Source organism: Ricinus communis, chromosome 7 (genome assembly GCF_019578655.1).
Source record: "Ricinus communis isolate WT05 ecotype wild-type chromosome 7, ASM1957865v1, whole genome shotgun sequence".
Classification (NCBI taxonomy): Eukaryota; Viridiplantae; Streptophyta; class Magnoliopsida; order Malpighiales; family Euphorbiaceae; genus Ricinus; species Ricinus communis.
In genome coordinates this window covers 22721909-22741835 of record NC_063262.1, presented here as the reverse complement: position 1 = coordinate 22741835, position 19927 = coordinate 22721909, and the positions used below count along the sequence as shown (strand labels likewise).

General features: G+C 31.6%; 3 protein-coding genes and 1 non-coding gene across 5 annotated transcripts; 1 reads left to right on the top strand and 3 right to left on the bottom strand.

Annotated features, from left to right (window-relative positions):
• Nucleotides 1–372: 372 nt before the first annotated feature.
• On the bottom strand, nt 373–4593 carry LOC8284779 (protein MAIN-LIKE 2). 2 transcript variants are annotated; one of them, XM_002533819.4, is made up of 6 exons: nt 4444–4593; nt 4032–4138; nt 3287–3931; nt 2990–3157; nt 2500–2889; nt 373–2407 (listed from the first exon to the last, which is right to left on the bottom strand). In XM_002533819.4, the coding sequence occupies exons 2-6, from the start codon at nt 4113–4115 to the stop codon at nt 938–940; spliced, it is 2757 nt and encodes a 918-aa protein (XP_002533865.2). In that variant the 5' UTR covers nt 4116–4138; nt 4444–4593; the 3' UTR covers nt 373–937. The 2 variants fall into 2 exon arrangements, with proteins under 2 accessions (XP_002533865.2, XP_015583655.2); XM_015728169.3 differs by having other exon boundaries at nt 4032–4148; nt 4444–4591.
• A 4363-nt stretch (nt 4594–8956) lies between these two features.
• LOC112536952 lies at nt 8957–9063 on the top strand. The gene has a single exon (XR_003080873.1). It is a non-coding gene; the product is annotated as a small nucleolar RNA R71 (small nucleolar RNA).
• Nucleotides 9064–12248: 3185 nt separating this feature from the next.
• Nucleotides 12249–13595, bottom strand: LOC8284785 (60S ribosomal protein L2, mitochondrial). Its single transcript, XM_002533818.4, has 2 exons — nt 13357–13595; nt 12249–13140 (listed from the first exon to the last, which is right to left on the bottom strand). Exons 1-2 carry the CDS (start codon nt 13487–13489, stop codon nt 12557–12559), a joined length of 717 nt encoding a protein of 238 aa, XP_002533864.2. The 5' UTR covers nt 13490–13595; the 3' UTR covers nt 12249–12556.
• A 1880-nt stretch (nt 13596–15475) lies between these two features.
• LOC8284786 (thymidine kinase a) lies at nt 15476–16907 on the bottom strand. The gene is made up of 4 exons (XM_002533817.4): nt 16586–16907; nt 16349–16493; nt 16149–16270; nt 15476–15960 (listed from the first exon to the last, which is right to left on the bottom strand). Exons 1-4 carry the CDS (start codon nt 16741–16743, stop codon nt 15681–15683), a joined length of 705 nt encoding a protein of 234 aa, XP_002533863.1. The 5' UTR covers nt 16744–16907; the 3' UTR covers nt 15476–15680.
• Between the last annotated feature and the right edge of the window lie 3020 nt (nt 16908–19927).

Sequence of the window (19927 nt, the reverse complement as noted above, 5' to 3'; positions counted from 1 at the left end):
CAATTTTGAAGTATATATAGAACCAAGATAAAATGTGTTACTAACTGGAGTTATTCGAGATTTGTGGACATCTTGGCACTACAGGGAGAGAAGACACTGCTAGAAAGATATGAGCACTCATAAACTGTTTCCTACATCCCCAGCACCCAAATTAAACAGATATATCCTCTTCCTTATATATGATCAAAACCACGCAAGTGATCCCATCAGGTAGATATTAACCAAAGGACTGGAGCAGCAAGACACTTCTTCTCTCAATAATTTACTATGCCACTCATACACAATTTATATAAGATAACTACATAAAAGTCGAGCAGTAACCCGTTCATCTCTCTAAGAAAGGGTCAATATGCCACTCAATCACAAAGGAGATACAAATATTAAAACTCAAATATAAGGTTGAGATCAAAATATTTTTCGATATAGTATCAAAAATATGCTACTGCAATGCTAAGACAATATCCTAAAGATGTGAAGCTCCTAATTAGGAATAATTGAATTGCTGCATACAGCAGAGGGAAATCCATATTCTAAGAACTAGCAACAGCTAATCCAAAAGCATGTGAAAGCCAGTTCACGCCCTAATAAAAACCAAAGCAAAGAACTTGAACAATTCCAAGCATAAAGACAATCACTAAACTACTGAATTGACAAGATGTTAAACACTAGGTAGCATCTTTGTAGTATATGCGCCCTCGGATGATACATGAAAGTCGATGTTCGTGAACAAAATATTGTGTCTTTAAGCCACAAGATCCAGATGTTTTAACCTCAAAAGCGATACGATGAAAATCTTCTTCTAATACTGCCAATTATCCCCAGCATTAGCACAATGGTAATGTCAGTCTTGACATATCTGTGATAACAAAATGAAAGTTCTATTTCTTAACCACTCCCCTTGGAATATCATTTGGTGCTGCTTTGGCAGCTGAAACAGCTAATGAGAGAGCTTTGAGCCATTTGCCTCATCAGTTGCATCAGGAGGCAGCAAGTCATTGGCCTCTCTAGTTCTATCAGGAGGTTGCGAGTCCCCCTCGTTAGTGGTATCAGAAAGCTGAGAGTCCTTCTCTTTAGCTACATTCTGAAGCTGCAAGTCCTTCCTGTCTTCAGTTGCATCAGAAAGCTGTGACTCCTTCCCCTTGTTTGTTGCATCCAGAAGCTGCGAATCCTTCCCCTTTTCAGCTGCCTCCTGAAGCTGCAAGTCCATTGGCTCTTTAGTTGAATCAAGAAGTTGCGAGCCCTTCCCCTTTTCAGTAGCAGGAGGAATCTGTGAGCTATTCTCCTCTCTAGTTGAATCAGGAAGCTGTGCACCCTTACCCTCTGTATTTGTATCAGGGAGCAGTTTGACATTCTCTTCTTCAGATGCATCAGGGAGCTGTGAATTCTTGCTGCCAATAGTTGCATCAGGGAGCTGTGAATCCTTGCTGCCAGTAGTTGCATCAGGGAGTTGTGAGCCATTTCCCTCTTCAGTTACATCAGGGAGCCCCTCTTCAGTTACATCAGGGAGCTGTGAGCCATTTCCCTCTTCAGTTACATCAGGGAGCTGTGAGCCATTTCCCTCTTCAATTACATCAAGGAGCTGTGAGCCATTTCCCTCTTCAGTTACATCAGGGAGCTGTGAGTCCCTTGTGTCCAGAGTTGCATCAGGGAGATGCCAGTCCTTAGCCTCTTTGATTGGATCAGAGAGCTGGGAGTCATTTGCTTCCTTAACAGTTGCATCATGCAGTTCTTGGTCATTGACCATGTTTGTTGTCTCACAAGGCTTAGAGCCATGAACCTCATTAGTTGTCTGACAGCGCTGTGACTCATTCGCCTCATTAGTTGGAGTATGAGCCTCAGAATCATCAACCACTTCCATTGTTGCATCACACACTTTTGAATCCTTGATGGCATTGTTAGTTGCATTCTGAAGCTGAGAGTTATTGATGTTATCAGCTGTGTTGCTAAGATGTGTATCATCAGCCTTGCTCACCACAACATGCAGCTCTCCAGTATTGTCCTCATCAGGTGTAAGACACAGCTGTTGCGGATCAACCTCCTCATCTGCCTGATGTAACTGTAATTCACGAGCATCATCCTCTGCCTGACATAACTGTAATTGATCAACCTCAATAACTGCACTGTAAAACTGAGATTGGTCATCCTCACTACCTTCATAATATTCCACTGGGTCATCCTTTCTCCTGCGTTTCATGGAAGCCTTTCTCCTTACTCTTTCCTTTCCCCTAGACCTTTTTCCAAGTTCAATTTGTGGAGCAGCTGATGGTGTGACAGGACTTCCAGCCTGGTCCCTCAAACAGTCCTGTGCAATAAATCTGATCCTTGTAATTGACTCAAATTGTTGTCCATCCAACCCTTTTGTTGAGAACGAATCTGCCAAGTAGGCAATTTCCCTTAAACCAGATATCTGCAACAGTTAAGGAATGAACCATTAGAAAATGTGTTGTATAGAACTGAAAAAAGCAAAAAATATACATTAAAGTTTAAGCATAGCCCTACTGTTCTTTGGAACTCGGATGATAAGGATATAGGTCTCCCTACAACTTTACGAGTAATTCTAGAGTACCATTGCATGTACTCAATTTCATCTACACCATCATCACCATCCACAATATAGAGTCGACGGTCTGACCATTCATTAAGTTCCGATTCCATTTTTCCGGACAAGTCTACCCCGCCATCAACTCCTCTGCTCTTTCTTATCCAACGCACCACATCTTCAGGAATCGGTTGAAGCATGCCATATTGCCTTAAGCAACGATCAGGAAGGTGTCTCTCTGCCTTGTCAAAGCATATAAGCATTGTCTTTGATCTTCCTAAAATCAATGTATCTTTTATGTCTTCTGGTATTACAGTACTGTCCATATATTTGTAAGGAAGCCACTCCACCTGCATAAGAACAACATGGAAAGTACATTAGCAGTTTGTGAACAGTGAAGTAGAAACAAGACATTAGCAACAGGCTGAAGCAGCAACAAGAGGAACCCACATCACTCGGTTTCAGCGAATCCAATGCCTTGCGGTAAAAGACTACATCACGATTTGTTGTTGGCCCACTCTGTTTTCCTTTCCACCTAAGTACAAATGGAAAATGATCATGAATGGGATCCCGATTGAGCTTTGGTCTACCGATATTCAGATGAAAGTAACTCCAACACTGCAAGGAGCAAAAACAAGTCGAGCCAGTATTCTAGTTTAAGGCCATAACCATAGGATTACAATAAAAGCCTAACAGATAAATCTTTCATCTGAAAGAAATTAAAGGAATATATAAGTAAATAAGTACCTGTAGAAGGGTTAAACAACCACAGATGGTACTTTGAGATTTAACACATGCATTTCCAAGCGCTCTGTATAAGAAAGCCAATGCTGCTGCTCCCCAGGCAAAATTCCCAGCTTCTTCAAAATTTTCAAATAGTGGAAGATACATGACAGGAACTTTATTCCCTGTGGTCGTGGAGAATATTGTACTTCCAACGAGGTAGAGAAGATAGGCACGTGTGCATCGCTCAACCTCTTCAGTCGGAGCATTTTCAGGACAATGAGAAAAGTACTCCTTCAACCAACTTAGTTTCACCATCCCACCACTAGCATAGCTTGAATCAGGGGCTTTCCCTAGAAGCCTTTCACATACCAAGCTGCAAGTTGTATGTGTTATGCCGATAACAGGCCTCCCATCAATTGCCAATCCCAACAATAACGCAACATCTTGAAGAGTAACCGTCATTTCACCTACGCCAAAGTGAAATGTATTTGTTTCCCTTCTCCACCTCTCAACTAATGCTGAAATAAGAGGATTATCTAAACTAATAGCAGGAATTTTTCTTAAATATCCAAATCCAGCCTTCTCCACCAACTCTATCTGTTTCGGGGTCAACTTCCATTCACCCAACTTCGATGTATGCTCGTGGCATCTAAGTGCACCACGTTCCTGTAAATGCATTTTCACAGATAATTCTCCTTAAATTAACTACCAAATATTTAAAAGAAAAAATACAAGATAGTTAACTATAATGTGAGTGTAAGCATACCTGGCCATCCCAAACAGCAGCAGATACATGTTTATCTTGATCATACAGTACAGAGCCATCAATTGGCCCAGGATTCGCTTCCATTCACTCCTTATAATTAAACAAAACTGCCACAATCTCAAATTAATACAAGATGGAAGATCAAAATTTAGCTCCATGAATGTAAGTAAATCAAAAAATTATTTTTCAAAAAAAGAAAAGACGATAACACTAAAGAAATTAACCGAATTTACTACATCAGTAAGAGAGTTATTAAATCTCTAGGAAATTGTCAAAACCCTAACTGTATTAAGGAAAAAAAAATTTCGCTTTTGCTGCCGCGAAAAAGGAGAAAGGGCGAAACGACGACGGGCAGAGGATAATAAACATGAAAAGAACGAAGAACGAGGAAGAGAAAGATGAGAAATTTTACCAAGCAAAACGACGCCGGAGGTATGCAAAATGTCTTTCACCGATGAGGGGGAAAGCTCAAAACGACCAATAGACAGTCGTAGCGATACTTTGAGAAACACACCGTTTCTGCAAAGAGCACAACTATTTTTTATTTTTTTTTTCCCCTTTCTTTTTGGTGTTTCTCAATTGTCTAACTGTTTTAAACACGTGTCACCGTTTCAGCATTCTATTCTAGCTAATAAAATCCCACCTTATTTTTATCAAATAATAATTAGGGTAACAAGTAAGATAAAATTAAAAAACAAAAAAGAATATGGACCGTTTTACTTTTTCATCATAAAAAGTGATAAGCAAGATTATAATAAAATAGCAATAATTAATCAAATTAACATCCTGTCTATTTTCAATTAAAATCATGTTTTCAACTTTAAAACATGTTCCATGTACATTTAAATTTCGAGGTCAAATTGAATGGACTTTTCACTTAATTAAGTCTTATACGGTTTTTATTTTATAAAAAATGAAATTATAATAATTTTCAGAATATCTCAATAAGCTCTTAAATTATTATTTTTTATATAAATATGTACTATTTTTATAAAGTTACATAAAGAGAACTTTTTTATTTTTTATTTTTAATTTTTAAGAAAAATAATTTCATAAAAAAGTTGTAAAATTTATAGAACTTATTTATTTTAGAAATGTTTTATTTTTATTTAGATATAATATTTTAAATAAAAATAGTAGATTTAGAATAAATAAAATAAAAATTTTTAATTTTTATTTGAAAACAAACGACTTCATAAACGTGTTTTCAAAAAAATTTCAAATTTAGTTATAATTTTGAAAACATAACAAAATTGTTTTCTACTTTTATTTTAGATAAATAGTACAAGTAAATACAAAATTTTATTTTTTAATTTTTATTTGAAATTAAAAAAAAAAAAACTAAGATAGTATTCTATAAGTAAAAAAGCTCTAGACTTTCAAGATATTTCCTAAAATGACTTAACAACCATACTTTCTCTCCTTAAATTTAAGAAAAGAAAATTTGACTTTTAAGTATATTTTATTATTTTATTTTTTTCATCTTTTTTCTTTAAGAACCATATTTTCTCTTTACTCATTTTTCTCTCTTTTTACTTTATGAATAAAAAATTAACTAGATAATAAAATAAATAATATTATATATATATATATATATATATATGTGTGTGTGTGTATGTATATATATATATAATATTTTGGAGCTTTAATTGTCTATTTTTAAATAATATTAATCAAAGAGGGAATTATGGAGCAAAACACTTAATGATAAGCCTAATAGGACATATTGGTGTCAAGACCTAAAATCGAGAGGTGCAGACTAGCCATTTTCATAAGGCTTAGCCGAAAATTCACCTAACCTGGAAGCATATTAGTCTTTTTATAATTTAGAAATTTAAGTTAAATTAGTTATTTATAGATAATTAAGAATATTGATAAGAATAATTTTTAGAAATGTTATTTAAAAGAGGACTTTCCAAAAGAAATCTCTATAGATTTATATGAGTACTAGTTGTTTACCCATGTGTTGCATAACCATTATTATTATTTTGATTATAAAATTTAGTTGAAGAATATAATTTAATATTTAATATTTGATTTGTAAAATATTAAAAAATAATTACAAACTAACTATTTTTAAATATTCTTAATTTTTTTAAAATTATAAAATTTAATTAATGCAATAATATAAAAATATTTTTAAATGATTTATTAATTAATTTTAATATTATATAAATTATTTAAGATTAAAAATTTAGTACATGATTAAAAAATTTGATTTATTATTGAATATAATATTAAATATATAATTTAAAATATTATTTTCTAGATTAAAATTATTATCTAATTACAAAACTAATTTAATAGTTAATATAATATTTGATGTGTCTAAATTAGTATTTGTAAGTGCACAAACCGTTCTTATAGTAAAGCGGTAAATTCACCTCGAGGTTGATCTCTTAAGGAACTATGATACCACTTATTATAAAGACTAATTATCAACACAAAATACTAAAAGTAAATCTAAACACTCTAAACCAATATTTTATAAACTAAAGTAACCAAATAATAAATAAATATATAATGCAAATGCGTATAATTTAAAACTATATGATGAAAATAGTATTTTACCTAGCCAATTATTTAGTAATGCCCTTGTGTTACTTTAAGCCTAGATTAAATGAATGAGATTGTGATGTGCATTTTCCTTTAATTACTCAAGCTAATTATACAACTAAAGTTTCTTCTACCAACATAAATTGAAGCAAAGATAGTATTATGATACATTCAACCTAAATATTATCATAACAATTATTATTATTAAATCAATATGATAGTTAACTAACAATAATAACTGAAACTAATAAAGATATGAAGGTAAAGAAATCACTCATTAAATAAATAAATAACAAGATCCATACATAAGTAAAAAGCTAAACTAAATACTTATGAAACTAGCCTGACATATTTAATCCAATGATCATGGTATTAAATAAAAAGACATAAAAACAAGACAATAAAAGGTCTCTTGAAATCCAGAATCCTTCAAGTAGGAAGATGATTGATTCTCACTCTCCACTTCTTGAAAAGATTCTTGGATCTTAAAAGAACAATGAAAACTAAAGCTAGAATGCTTGTGAAAGAACTATAGATAAAAGAATAGTGGATTGCAGGTTGGAGATGTAGCAGAGAACCGATAGAAGAAAACTTTCCTCCTCCTTTTGTGTAACTGATCTCCACTACTTCTAGAGATTCCTTTTGTACAGTCTTTTTCCAAGTATAATTAATTCCCTTCTTGGATCTTGATATATTCGGCTAAGCCTGTAAAATTAGTAGTCCACGTGCCTTTAATTCTGGGTCTTGGCAGAAACAACTCTTTTTAATCCCATTTATGAGTATTTAGCTCATATCTTTCCTTTTTAACTATTAACATCTGAAATTAGATAATAAAACTAAAGTGAGGTAATAAGCACATATTTCTACATATTATATATATATATATATATATATATATATATATATATATATATATATATATATATATATATATATATATATAATATAAACCTATCAAATACCCCCACACTTAAACATTTACTTGTCCTTAAGTAAATATTAACCTAAGACTAAAAATTAACCTTTGCAAAAATAATGAAGAATATTTATATTCAGCTTAAAGATATAATTTAAAAGAATCTCATTAATGCAAATACCATGTTAATCCCCAAAAAAAATTGAATCATCAAAATTTTCTTTAAAAGTAAAAACTCAATCATTGTTAACAGAAGATTCAAGCATCAAATCCTTTACACTTGTTTCACAACAAATAGTCTAACTCATCTTTAAAGTATAAAACTATAGTTTATAATCCAAATCATCATAAACTTAATCAAAAAGCAAACCTTCATTCATAATAAGAGATCAATAGGCATTTATTTTTTAATTGTTTTTCAAGCTCTTTTACTTTTCTTTTCTTTTCTTTCTTTTTACCCTTTGGATTTAAACTGGACACTTGAGGAATTTCTTTCTTTCTTGAGATATTATGTCTTTTTATGCAAATACAAACATGAGTAATGAATGCACCTAGTTACTCAATAAAACATACATCAAGATGTTTTGCATACTCATAATCTCAATTGTCTTTTTACACGAAAATCAACATTGGTCATAAAGATTTATAGTTACTGAGCAACTAAAATAAGCGGAGTAGATTATTAAACTTAAAGCTTTTACTTGCCTACCTCATATTTCACAAAATTTGGGCAAGCCAATTTAATAACAAGAAGATAATAATCTAAATCATATACTTCTACTTATATCCAACTCAATGGAAACTGTCTTTTTTTCTTTCCTATCCATCCTCTCATGAGAAGCTATCATAAATAATTGCAGTATTTTTCCCAAACTTAGCTTTCTTTGCTCATTAGATTGAAAAGTTTATGCTTGACCTTGACAGGAAGGACTGGAATTTCTTTAGAATTGAGAATATTAGTTTTGGTAATGAGGTTGATTTGGATTTCTTAATATTTTGGTGGGTTCTGTTCATTGTATCTCTAAGAAAAATCTGAATAATTTCTCCAACCTAGGTTATATATGTAAAGGTCATTCATGGGGCTGCCTAGGTTGGTAAGAATCCATCAAATTTGTCTGGTCATATTTATTTCTTTTATAATTGTCGAAAGATAAACAAATATTAGCATCATAACCATAAATACCACAAATACCATATACCTTATTATTTGGTGTGTTTTTTATTGAAGCAAGTATCTTAACTTAATTAATTCAACCAATTACATAGCCATTTCACTACTACTCTTTTTATTCTCACACTCTTGTGCTGCGAATTAGCTCCTAACATCTCAAAGATATCATATACCTCATTAGCTGTCCTTTCTAACATAGCACCCCCAGCTGCATTATCAATCATATATTGATATTGTTGTGTTAATCCATCATAAAATAATTGGTTGGTTATTAGAAGTGAGTATCCATGGTGTGGGCATTGTAATAAAAGTAATTTGAAGCAATCTCGTGCTTCATGAAAGGACTCGGTATTCTTTTGATAAAAATTAGAAATTTCAGCTCTTAATTTTTTAGTCTTTTGATGCAAGTAAAATTTACTCATAAACTTTTAATAAACTTCATCCCAAGTTCTCAAAGAATTAGAAGGTAATGTCATTAATCAAGCCTTTTGCTCTTTCTTTTAATGAATAAGAGAAATACCTCGTTCTCAATTGATCTTCATTTAATCCAGATAATGGAAAAGTATGAACTATGACATAAAGTTCTCTAATGAATATTAACGCATCCTCACTAAGTATACCATAAAATGAAGAAGGAATATTAAAGTGAATGTTCTTAAATTCACAATTTCTAGATGCATCATCTAGAACTATACATGATGTAATATTACCAATTATAGGCTGTGCAAAATCGTTCATAGTCATTTGCCTTGCAGCTCTTATTTCTTTTGGTGGGTTTATCATGATATCAACTTCTTATTTTGATTCTTCTTCTAGTTTTTTCCTGCTAAGCATACAAAATTAAAAAAAAAAATCAAATCTAAAAACTTAAAAATTAAATCTTAAAACAAAATAAAAATACATAAATAAAACACAAAACAAACAAACAACACAAGACGATTTGACAATCAATCAATATTAATAAAATTTAGACACAATTCCTCGGTAATGACACTAAAAACTTGATGTGTCTAAGTTAGTACTCGCAGTAAATTCACCTCGAAGTCGATCTTTCAAGAAACTATGAGGCCACTTATTATAAAGACTAATTATCAACACAAAACACTAAAAGTAAATCTAAACACTCTACACCAATATTTTAAGAGAATGATATTCATAAACTAAAGTAACCAAACAATAAATAAATATGCAATGCAAATGCTTATGGTTTAAACTATATGATAAAAATAGTATTTAACATAGTTAATTACGTAGTAGTCCCCTTGTTTTACTTTAAGTCTAGATTTAATGAATGAGATGGTTAACTAACAATAATAATTGAAACTAATAGAGATATGAAAGTAAAGAAATTACTCATTAAATAAATAAATAACAAAGTTCATATATAAGTAAAAAGCTAAACTAAACACTTATGAAACTAACTTGACATATTTAATCCAATGGTATATGGTATTAAATAAAAAGATACAAAAATTAAAAATTAAAAGCTTCCTCGAAATCCAGAATCCTTCAAGTAGGAAAATGATTGGTCCTTACTCTCCACTTCTTGAAAAGCTTCTTAGATCTTAAAAGAACAATGAAAACTAAAGCTAAAATGCTTGTGAAAGAACTGTAAAGAAAAGAATGGTAGACAGATGCATGTGGGAGATGTAGCAAAGAACCGATATGAGAAAATTCTCTTCCTCCTTTTATGTAACTGATCTCCACTACTTGTAGAGATTCCTTTTGCAGAGTCATTCTCTAAGTATAAAACTTTAAGAGTTATCTTCCACAACTCTTAACTATCATACCTTAAGTAAATAACTAATAATGGTCCATAATACATAAAAGATTTAATTAATTCTCGCTTTGGGTCTTGATATATTTGGCTAGACCTGTAAAATTAATAGTCCACGGGCCTTTGATTCTAGGTCTTGGCAGGAACAACTCTTTTTAAGGCCATTTATGATTCAAGAATGGAATAAGAAATTGCCATCTATAGCAGTGAAGGAAATACCGATCAAATCAGTAGCTAAGGACTTGCCAAATTATGTAATGAGTGTGTTCCTGCTTCCCATTGATTTTAGTAAAGACACAGAAAGGATGTTGAATAGTTTTTGGTGGGGCTTGAATGGAACAGGGAGAAGAGGAATAAAATGGATGCCATGGGAGTTTGCCTGGTATGTCGCAGAGGAAATGAATCTATTTTCCATTTCCTTATCAATTGTGTCGCTTGCAAGGGAATGTTGGTTTATGATTAACATTCAATACATGCGACCTGTGACTCAATTTGTGGAGTGCTTACTGTTTCTATTTCAAAATCGTAGGGAAGATGAAGATATTTGTAATCTGGTTGTGGTTCTTTGCTGGAGTATATGGCGAAAACGGAATGAAATTGTTTAGAATGGCACATTTAAGAGGGTGATTTAGGCGATGAGTTTGGCAAGAAACTTTCTGAGTCATTGACAAGAAACTAGGAAAAGCAGCAAGGGGTAGCAACAGATCTGGTTTGAACAATTGCGCTTAGCAAATAGCAGAAACCTGCTCATGAATGGCTTAAAGCCAACGGTATCGCAGCTACATGTAGGCAAGAGAAAACCTCCAGGTTGGTTAGGTTATCAGAGGCAGCAATGGTTCTTTTCAAATGGCTAGTTCCTCAAGTGCTGGAGGTATTTATGCAGCAAAGGAGGCAGAGGCATCGAGTGTTAGAGTCTCTCATGAATCATCATGGAGATGGATGCACACCTACTATATCAAGCCTTCGTCTCCATTATGATCAGTAGCTTATGGAGATGGATTTGACTTGATCATAGAAGATTGTAACAACTTGGATCAAATAATTTCAGAATTGAATTCTTTGTAGTTCGTAGATTGTAAAAACTTGTAAAAACTTGGAAAACTGTGAACTACCACTCCAACTGGCCTGGTTGGCCAAGCTCTAGATAGTCTGAAATTTTGTACTCTCCTTTGTGTAACTGAACTTTGTCACCACTAACAATTCTAAAATGGAATATAATGCGTGCTGAAGAAATTAAATATTTATCTGGCAGTGAAAATGCATGGATACAATGAATAAAAAGTAGCAGACAGCAATTCAATTTGAATTAGAGAACTGGAGTCGCAAATATAGAATTGACATTACATCACGAAGCTTTGAGAAAGATAGAGTATATTTCAGAACAAGAGACAACATTTCCTTGACAATAACTAGTTTGGTTTATGTTTTATCGCCATGGTTTGTGTAAAGCAAACTTCATTTGCCAAAGTGAATCAATAGATTCCATGAACTACCATGTAGAGACAAGAAGAGATGCAAGCACAACCCAATTGTTTTAAAATCTTTTCATGCTACATTTATGAGCATATCATGAGATATATTAAAAAGAATACATTAAAGATTGTTGAGATGATACCTAGTAATAACAAAAGATTATAAAATAGCCTGCACAATCTATTTAAGAAAGAACTCTTGTTTCTTGGCCCAAAGAGTCTCCTATTGGAATTTCAAGAGCATCAGCTCAACTCCTAGACATGTAACAACTCACATTTGCAATTTGTTTCAAAAAGTATGTGACCTACAATTCAAGAACTAGTATAACTGAATAGAGAGAAGTAGATTAGAGAATTGATAGTTATTTAAAAAGAACAAAATAAAAATTGTACCTACCCATGATAGCCTCATGAAGTAAAATAAGCTGAGTTCAAAAACTAAATGCAAAACAACAGCAACCAAGGGGCATACATGCTTAGTGCATAATTAATATGTATGGCAGAGCAGATTTAGAAGTTCTTGAATCTTAAACTGATGTAGCAGTTCACAATTAACTCCACCCAGAAGAATTCACCTCAGATGTGTATAGCCCACCTACCAACAAACAAATATCATTTTGATTTGCCATGATGCTAGCGCTCTAGTTCTTGCCACCTGATTCGTTTAGCTAAGTTGCTCTTTGATTTTTGTGGCAACAATAACCCAAATTTTCCAGTCCTCTTCTTCTCTTGATTCCTACCACATTTAGTTGGCTTGCCCCATGGTGTTTGAGACACCCTCCCAAAGGACCCACTACTTTTGCTCCGACCCTCACCACCACCATGAGGATGATCAACTGGGTTCATCGCCACTCCTCGAACAACAGGTCTTCGACCCAACCATCGGCTCTGACCAGCCTTCCTGAGCTTTCGAGTGCTATGACTAGGGTTTGAGACCCTACCAATTGTTGCCCGACATCGGGAATCAATCAATTTTTCAACTCCTGAAGGGAGCTTGACCAAACAGTGTTTTTCTGTGGGCTCTTTCATGATCTTAGCACAAGTACCTGCAGCTCTAACCAATTTTCCACCTTGACCTGGGTTAACTTCAATGTTGTGGATAAATGTACCGATACGCATAGAAGCAAGCGGCATACAAGTCCCTACTTGTGAATTGATATCGAGATGAACCATTTGTTTCATCATCTTCTCTCGAAACGAAGGAGTATCAGCTACATCTACCGTCATATAGGAAACAAAATGTTCATTACGTTGCTGCTAAAAATACATTTTAAGAGAAACAATATGAAGCATTTGAGTTTACAACATTACCATAAACAGATAACACCGCGAAAAAAAAAAAAAAAGGAAGTCCCTAAGAAATGGAATTCTATTTGACAATGAAATTGAAATTAGTATGAAGGAAAGAGAAAGAAAGTGAAGTTTATCATTACCAGTGGAGAAATTGCGGAAAGTATGGCTGGGAACGGAAGAGAGAGAAGAAGAAGAAGAAGAAGAAGAAGGTTCTAGAATTCTAGTGAAAAGAGGCTTAAGTGAAGCAGCCCGAGCTCTCCTCCATAGCGCCATTGATTCCTGTCTGCTGCCTTTGGCGGTTTGGGATCTCTCTCTGCGCCCAGGGTTTAAGAGCTCTCTGCAATTGGAATCTCAGTCGAATGATTTTAGAGGAGAAAAAAAACGACGACGTATTTTATGCTATATGGTCGCGCCCGAGTGGGCTAAATCGAGTCGGGTCTTCATTACCCAAAACTGAAGCCCAGAGGGAATTTGTCACTTCCCAAAGTTCAAACTTTTCCCATTACCTGGGCAAAGGCTTTTTGTTCTTGTTGTCCGTTATTTTGATATAAAATTTTTTTTGTTCTTGAAAAGAAAACAGTCAGAGAAGATTTAATTGATCGAAATAAATTTCTAGATTTATAAAGTTATCAACATTAAAATCTTAAAATAAATAATAATTGATAACTATATATGTTCAAAAAAATATTAAAACCTCTTTAATTTCTAAATATTTTAATTTTTTTTTATCAAATTTTTGAAATTACTATGCTGCATTTGTAATCATAATAAATATGTTGGTAAAATAGTTTTTTGTTATTCTCTCTTTTGTGTTTTTCTATTCTAAATAAAATGAAAAAGGAGTTATTAACTTATTATTGTCATATAAGTTATCAATATCTTTTTTCTTTTCTATTTTAATAGAATTCTATTTTACTAGCTACTAAGCATAATATAATTAAGAGAAAAGCCAAAGGCTATATGAAGAAGGAATCTTTTTTTTATTTATCTTCTTAGTCTTCGACTCAAGAAAAGGAATTTTCCACATTGTGTCAAAATAATGATGATTTCTTATTCTATTTTTCAAATTTTTTTCTAAATTTATTATTTTTATACGTAAGGATTTGATTTTTTTTTTTTTACTTAAAAAGTAAGTAGTGAATATTAAAAAAATATGTTTTTTTGAATAAATAGAACTTTTTCAACAAACTTAATAAAGAAAAAAAACAATTTCAACATTTTGACATATAGAATAACATTCTATTAGTATAAAAATATTGATATTGATAATGGGATTTGATATATATATATATTTAATGCAATCTAGAAGAAAGGAATGGAAAATTTCTCGTATTATAAATTCTTACAATAAATTTGTAATTTATATTTTATTATATGAAATTTTTCATAAATCGTAATTGATTATTACAAATTTATTTATTTACTTATATTTCATACATGCTACATTGTCTTATAATACATACTTTTCACTCAATTATAATTTTAAAATTGGTTAGATTTGAATATAATGTCTAATCCTAAAATTCGAAGGATCAGTTATAATAATTTAAATGCAAATAAATATGTTTTCAGTATACGTAATTATAATATGGATTTGCCATGAATATTATTTATCACTTTTATTGTTAACCTTTGAGTTTGTTGTATTAACATAATACCATATCCCCTTTCAGAAAAGAAACTTTTATACCATATATTGCATGTCGCTATAATACATACTTGTCGAACTCAAAACTAATGGATATTATTTTATTGAGATAACCCACTTGCATCATTGGTATCACAGCATCAATTTTTTAAATAAATAAATAAATAAAATCACCTTTGGTACGTATTTGGAATTACAGCTGAATGTAATATTTCATGATATGGCCTTTAAAAGCTTGAAAATGGCCTTAAGGGAACTCATTAAGGATATCTCTGCTGAACAAAAGGAATAGCCGGCCAAAATCATGATTTGTGGGAGTACATGAATATTCAAATTTGAGGGAAAAAAAAAACAAACAAACACACCCTATATTTGATCGGAAATATGTGTTTTGGAATTGTTTTTCAAATTTAAAAAATTAAATTTAAAATTTTAAAAATGTTTCTTTTATAAATTATTCTTTTTCAAACATATTTTTTTAAAGAAAACATTAATTTACTTACTTTTTATAAAAGTGATTTTTAAAATTTAGAAAATAAAATAAAAACTAAAGATCCAGAAATTTCCAATCTCAAATGCGAAACACACCCGAAGAATCTCAAATATAAAAGTAGTCTGCAAAATTATTTGTTTGAATCTTTATAATGAGAAAATAACACCCAATTTATATATGCTATACACAATGAGAGAAGTACATTGAACAATGTCCAATGAAGACTGCAGAAGATGTAAATGTAGCATGACAGAACACTGTTGATAAATTAGAAACCAAAACCATACACCAAGTTGGCCTGTAAACAAGTGACAAGATTTCTGCTAGACAACATTCGCTATCTCAGCATGCGAGTCAGGCTGAAGTTTGCATGAATCCGCCACCAGGACATTCCGAGCAGCTTCCATGACAACTTGTCCATTGACGTAGTGTCGGCGGCAAACAGGCATATACATATCAGCACCGCCAATTAGTTCTGTCTGTGTCTCTGCTGTCTTCCTTAAGGTAAAGAAAGCGCGCTTGCCACAAAGCTCACATCGCGCAGTCAACTTGGTTACATTATCAGCAAGCGGAATCACATCAAGCACAGAACCAAAGCTCCTCCTACCAATCAATGGGTTTTTTTTTTTTTTTACATCAGTAATTTAATCACTTGATGCATTACTTTTTGTAGAGAAATGCTCTGACAGTTAATCATGGCGGGTACCCACATGCGCCCACTCAATCAGGATTAATAAATTGATCAATACTAACAATTTTAAAATCATGATGAAAAGTTCAAGCACGGGTACCTTAGATAATCTCCATCAAGACCTGCTACAATTACAGTTTTTCCATCATGATCAGCAGCCTTGCTGCAAAAATCATAAAGGTCTTCAAAGAATTGAGCCTCATCAATACCAATAACATCAATCTGTCAGCAACAAAATGCAATCAAAACAAAAGTAAGACCTTTAGGGGGAAGAATTCGAGGATATTTAAATCAGGTTACCCTTTGATAAGCATCATGACCAAGTTTGTCTCGGAAAGAGGATAGATCTGGCAAAGCCCAACAAGGAAATTTCAATCCATCATGTGTAACCACTGAATCTCTAGCATATCTAGTATCCTTGCTTGATTTTATCATTGCTACATTTCTGTAGACAAATTAATCAACTATTAAACTTTGATGATAATTAAATTTTTTTTTCAAACAAACACACAATTTTATCAAAATAATAAAACGGACCTGCCGTTGCTGCCTTCGGAATTGATACGACGGAGAAGAGCAGTGGTTTTTCCAGCAAACATGGGACCCACAATGACATGAACCTCACCGGCTGGCTTATTATGACCATCTCCATCGATTGAGGAGGTCATGGAAATTGAGGATCTGAGAGTGGCCATTGATGGATTATTCACAGAGAGAAAAAGAGCTCGGGTTTCCAAAGAGGGAATTGAATTGGTTGTGGAAAAGAGGGACTTTCATGGTGGAATTAAATAGAATTGAAGGAGCGTCAAAGTGGTATGGTTTTTTGAATGGAATTATTTGAAAAAAAAAAAAAAAAAGAGAGAAAATAAATGGAGGGAAAGGAATATGATTTGAAGAGATTTGGGATTTTGGAGGGAAAGTGTGAAATTAAAAAGTTCAGTAATGGAGGTGGAGGTGCATCATGGATCATGAATTTTGGACTGGGACCCATATCATATGTGCGGTTTCTTTGTTTACTACTTGTGGAGAGCTGTGATTCTATGCCGCAAGTTGTACAAAACTTCTTCATCAAGGGACCCCTAATTAGGTTTGACTTAACAAACTCTTCTGCTTTGTTTTTTTTTTTTTTTATACGTGTGACTTAACCATCTTTAGTTATGGGATACTCTAAGAAAAGAGGCTAATAGACCGTGGACTACAACTTCTTATATTCGTTATAAAAAGAAAAACTCATCTAGTGCAAAGAAAACAACTCGGACTTGAAACCTCTCACTCCTAAAAAAAACTATCTTGTCACCTGATATTATTCTATTTGGTCATAATTTTATATTTAGGAATATAATAAAATTTCGTTATAGTAATACTCTATATGGGGAATAGAAAAATATTATTTGTATCAAGTAGAGACAATAAATGTATCTCAATAATGGCATATTATGTAAATTTATACATGTTTACATTTAAAATAATTAAACTTTGGTGAGAAAATTATAAAATTTTCATTAGAAATATCCATTGTAATTAATGCAATCAATTTAAAGGCTTTGGACCATCTAGAGCTAACTTGTGCCTACATAAACTGTAAAATTTATGCTTGGAATTTTCAAATCCAAGAAAATTGATGAATGGGCAAAATTATTATTGACTCAATAATTTGTATTAAACCTTTTTCAATTTGATTAGATTTTGTCGTCTCGATAATTTTAATCTTTTAAATTAGCCAAATATCAAACAAATATTTAAACTATTATTAAGCAAGAAATACAGATAAATTTTTAATTTCAACCAAAATGCAATTAAATTTTACATTTTTAAAGTATGAAAATAGAAGTTAATTCCATCTATAATATAAATATGAGTTCTAATTAGTTTTAAACGTTAGAAGAAACTGTTTTAATTTTTTTAATTTCTATTTGAATATGAGAAAGTATTAGTTAAAAATCATAAAATAATAATTTCTCTTTTATTTTGATAAATAGAAATTAAAACTATCATTATAGTTATAAAAAGAATTGGCTCTGAGCACATACTTGTTCTATTTTAGAAATGTAATTGAGCTATCGATATTTCTTTTTTTCGGTAATGCCGCTCCACGAGCAGAGCGAATGAACATAAATCCAATCTAATATCATGAATATTCTTCACACGCTACCCTAACTAAAACTAAGCAGATTAGCCTCTTTCGTAAGCCATATAAATTATGGGTTTGAATTAAGTGTATTGATGATGTAAAAAAAGAGGATAAAAACTAACAAAAGGACTAATCAATAACACCCTGCAACAATTGATCATAAGAAATAGAAGGTGCTGTTGCTATAGTGAGACTGAAATTCACGAAGAAGAAGTTGATGCAGTTGTTATTCCAAGGTGGTATCCATGGAGGGCAGCGAATTAAACCTTGAGGATTTGTGACCATTTGGTAACAGATGTTGATGCTTGCTTGTTGTTGGCGGTGGTTATGGCAATTTGATTTTGTTATTTTTTAGATTAAAAAAAGGTAAGGAAGCAAAGATGGAAGAGGAGAAGGAACAGCATTTTACTTTGCAGATTTTCCAGGATAAAGAGTGATACAGACCATAGAGTAAAGTTGTGCCACGTCATTGTTTTCTTGCTGCTAAGACAAAAGTTATCAATAGGTTAAAGCACGTGTTATACACACATGATTCTATCACCGACAAAGGGTTTATCTGTATTCAATTCTAGAAATTAATAAAAATATTATTTTTATTGTGTTAATTTTTATTTTAAAAAATAATATTTTTCTGATTTTTTTTAATTTATATGTGATTATTTTTCAATCCTTTAATTGTTTTCTCAAAAAATAACCATAATTAAAGAAAGAATGAAAATTATATTTTTAAAATTTTAATATAGTAAAAATAAAAAATAAAAAATTATAGATTTAATAAAAATAAATATTTTTATTATTTTTTCAAAGAAATACAGGAAACGCAACGTTGCAAAAACTAAAGTTTGAATCGGCCTATCAAGAAATTTGAACATATGTGTAAAGGTATATTATTTTCTGAAATTTTTGAGGAAATATCTAAGAAAGAAAAATAAAAATAACAAGTTGAAATTTTATTTTAGAAATATGATAGTGTATGTTAAGTATATATTTTTAATAAAATAAGCTATTTAATATTATTGTTATAATTTTTATAATATTTAATTATTTTTAATATATTTAGTATCGATTCATAATATTTATTTACTATATATATAACTAGTATCTAAAATTAATATTTAAAAATTTCTATATATTTTAAATATATGTTTTATATATATTAAATATATATACAAGTTATTATTATTGTCTTTGTTTAGCTAGAAGGCCTTAAAACTAAGGCACTTTTTAGATTAAAAATTTCAAATTAGAGATTTCATAAAATTTATAAGCTTTAGTTAAACTCATTGGTTAACAAGCTAAAAGAGGATCAAAACTTAAGGATTTAACATTTAAATTATCCATTTAAAAAGTAGAAAATTCAAAAAAAAAAAAACTTCATTACCCATAAAATTTAAAATTCATAATTTTAATTAAATTGATGGATTCTAAAATTTCTCCATGTAAATCATGCTTAAAGAAAAAGGATGTAGGTGTGCAATTAAGTTTAGATGGTAAGATGTGTAGCATAATTTAATACACAATTGCAAGGGAAAAGGAAAAAAAGAAGTAATGTCAAAGCTCCCAAGAAGTAATTTAATACACATTCAACGATCTTCTTAAAATCACGATAAATGGACCATACATTGCACTTGATCATATTCTTCTTTTAGATTAGTGTTATACTAATATGCAAATTGCCTTTGTTTTATCTCTCTCTCTCTCTCCATTATCATCTTCATCTCATCCCCCAACTAGTGGCAGCCTGGAGG

Coding starts and splice junctions, on each gene's coding strand:
- LOC8284779 (XM_002533819.4), bottom strand. CDS start 4,115: ATGGAAGCGAATCCTGGGCCAATTGATGGCTCTGTACTGTATGATCAA. Junction 2,890..2,989: donor ATTCGCTGAAACCGAGTGAT/GTGGGTTCCTCT, acceptor GTTCTTATGCAG/GTGGAGTGGCTTCCTTACAA. Junction 2,408..2,499: donor CATCCGAGTTCCAAAGAACA/GTAGGGCTATGC, acceptor TAACTGTTGCAG/ATATCTGGTTTAAGGGAAAT.
- LOC8284786 (XM_002533817.4), bottom strand. CDS start 16,743: ATGGCCACTCTCAGATCCTCAATTTCCATGACCTCCTCAATCGATGGA. Junction 16,494..16,585: donor TCCGAAGGCAGCAACGGCAG/GTCCGTTTTATT, acceptor ATTTGTCTACAG/AAATGTAGCAATGATAAAAT. Junction 16,271..16,348: donor GTCATGATGCTTATCAAAGG/GTAACCTGATTT, acceptor TGTTGCTGACAG/ATTGATGTTATTGGTATTGA.
- LOC8284785 (XM_002533818.4), bottom strand. CDS start 13,489: ATGGCGCTATGGAGGAGAGCTCGGGCTGCTTCACTTAAGCCTCTTTTC. Junction 13,141..13,356: donor TTTCCGCAATTTCTCCACTG/GTAATGATAAAC, acceptor ATATGACGGTAG/ATGTAGCTGATACTCCTTCG.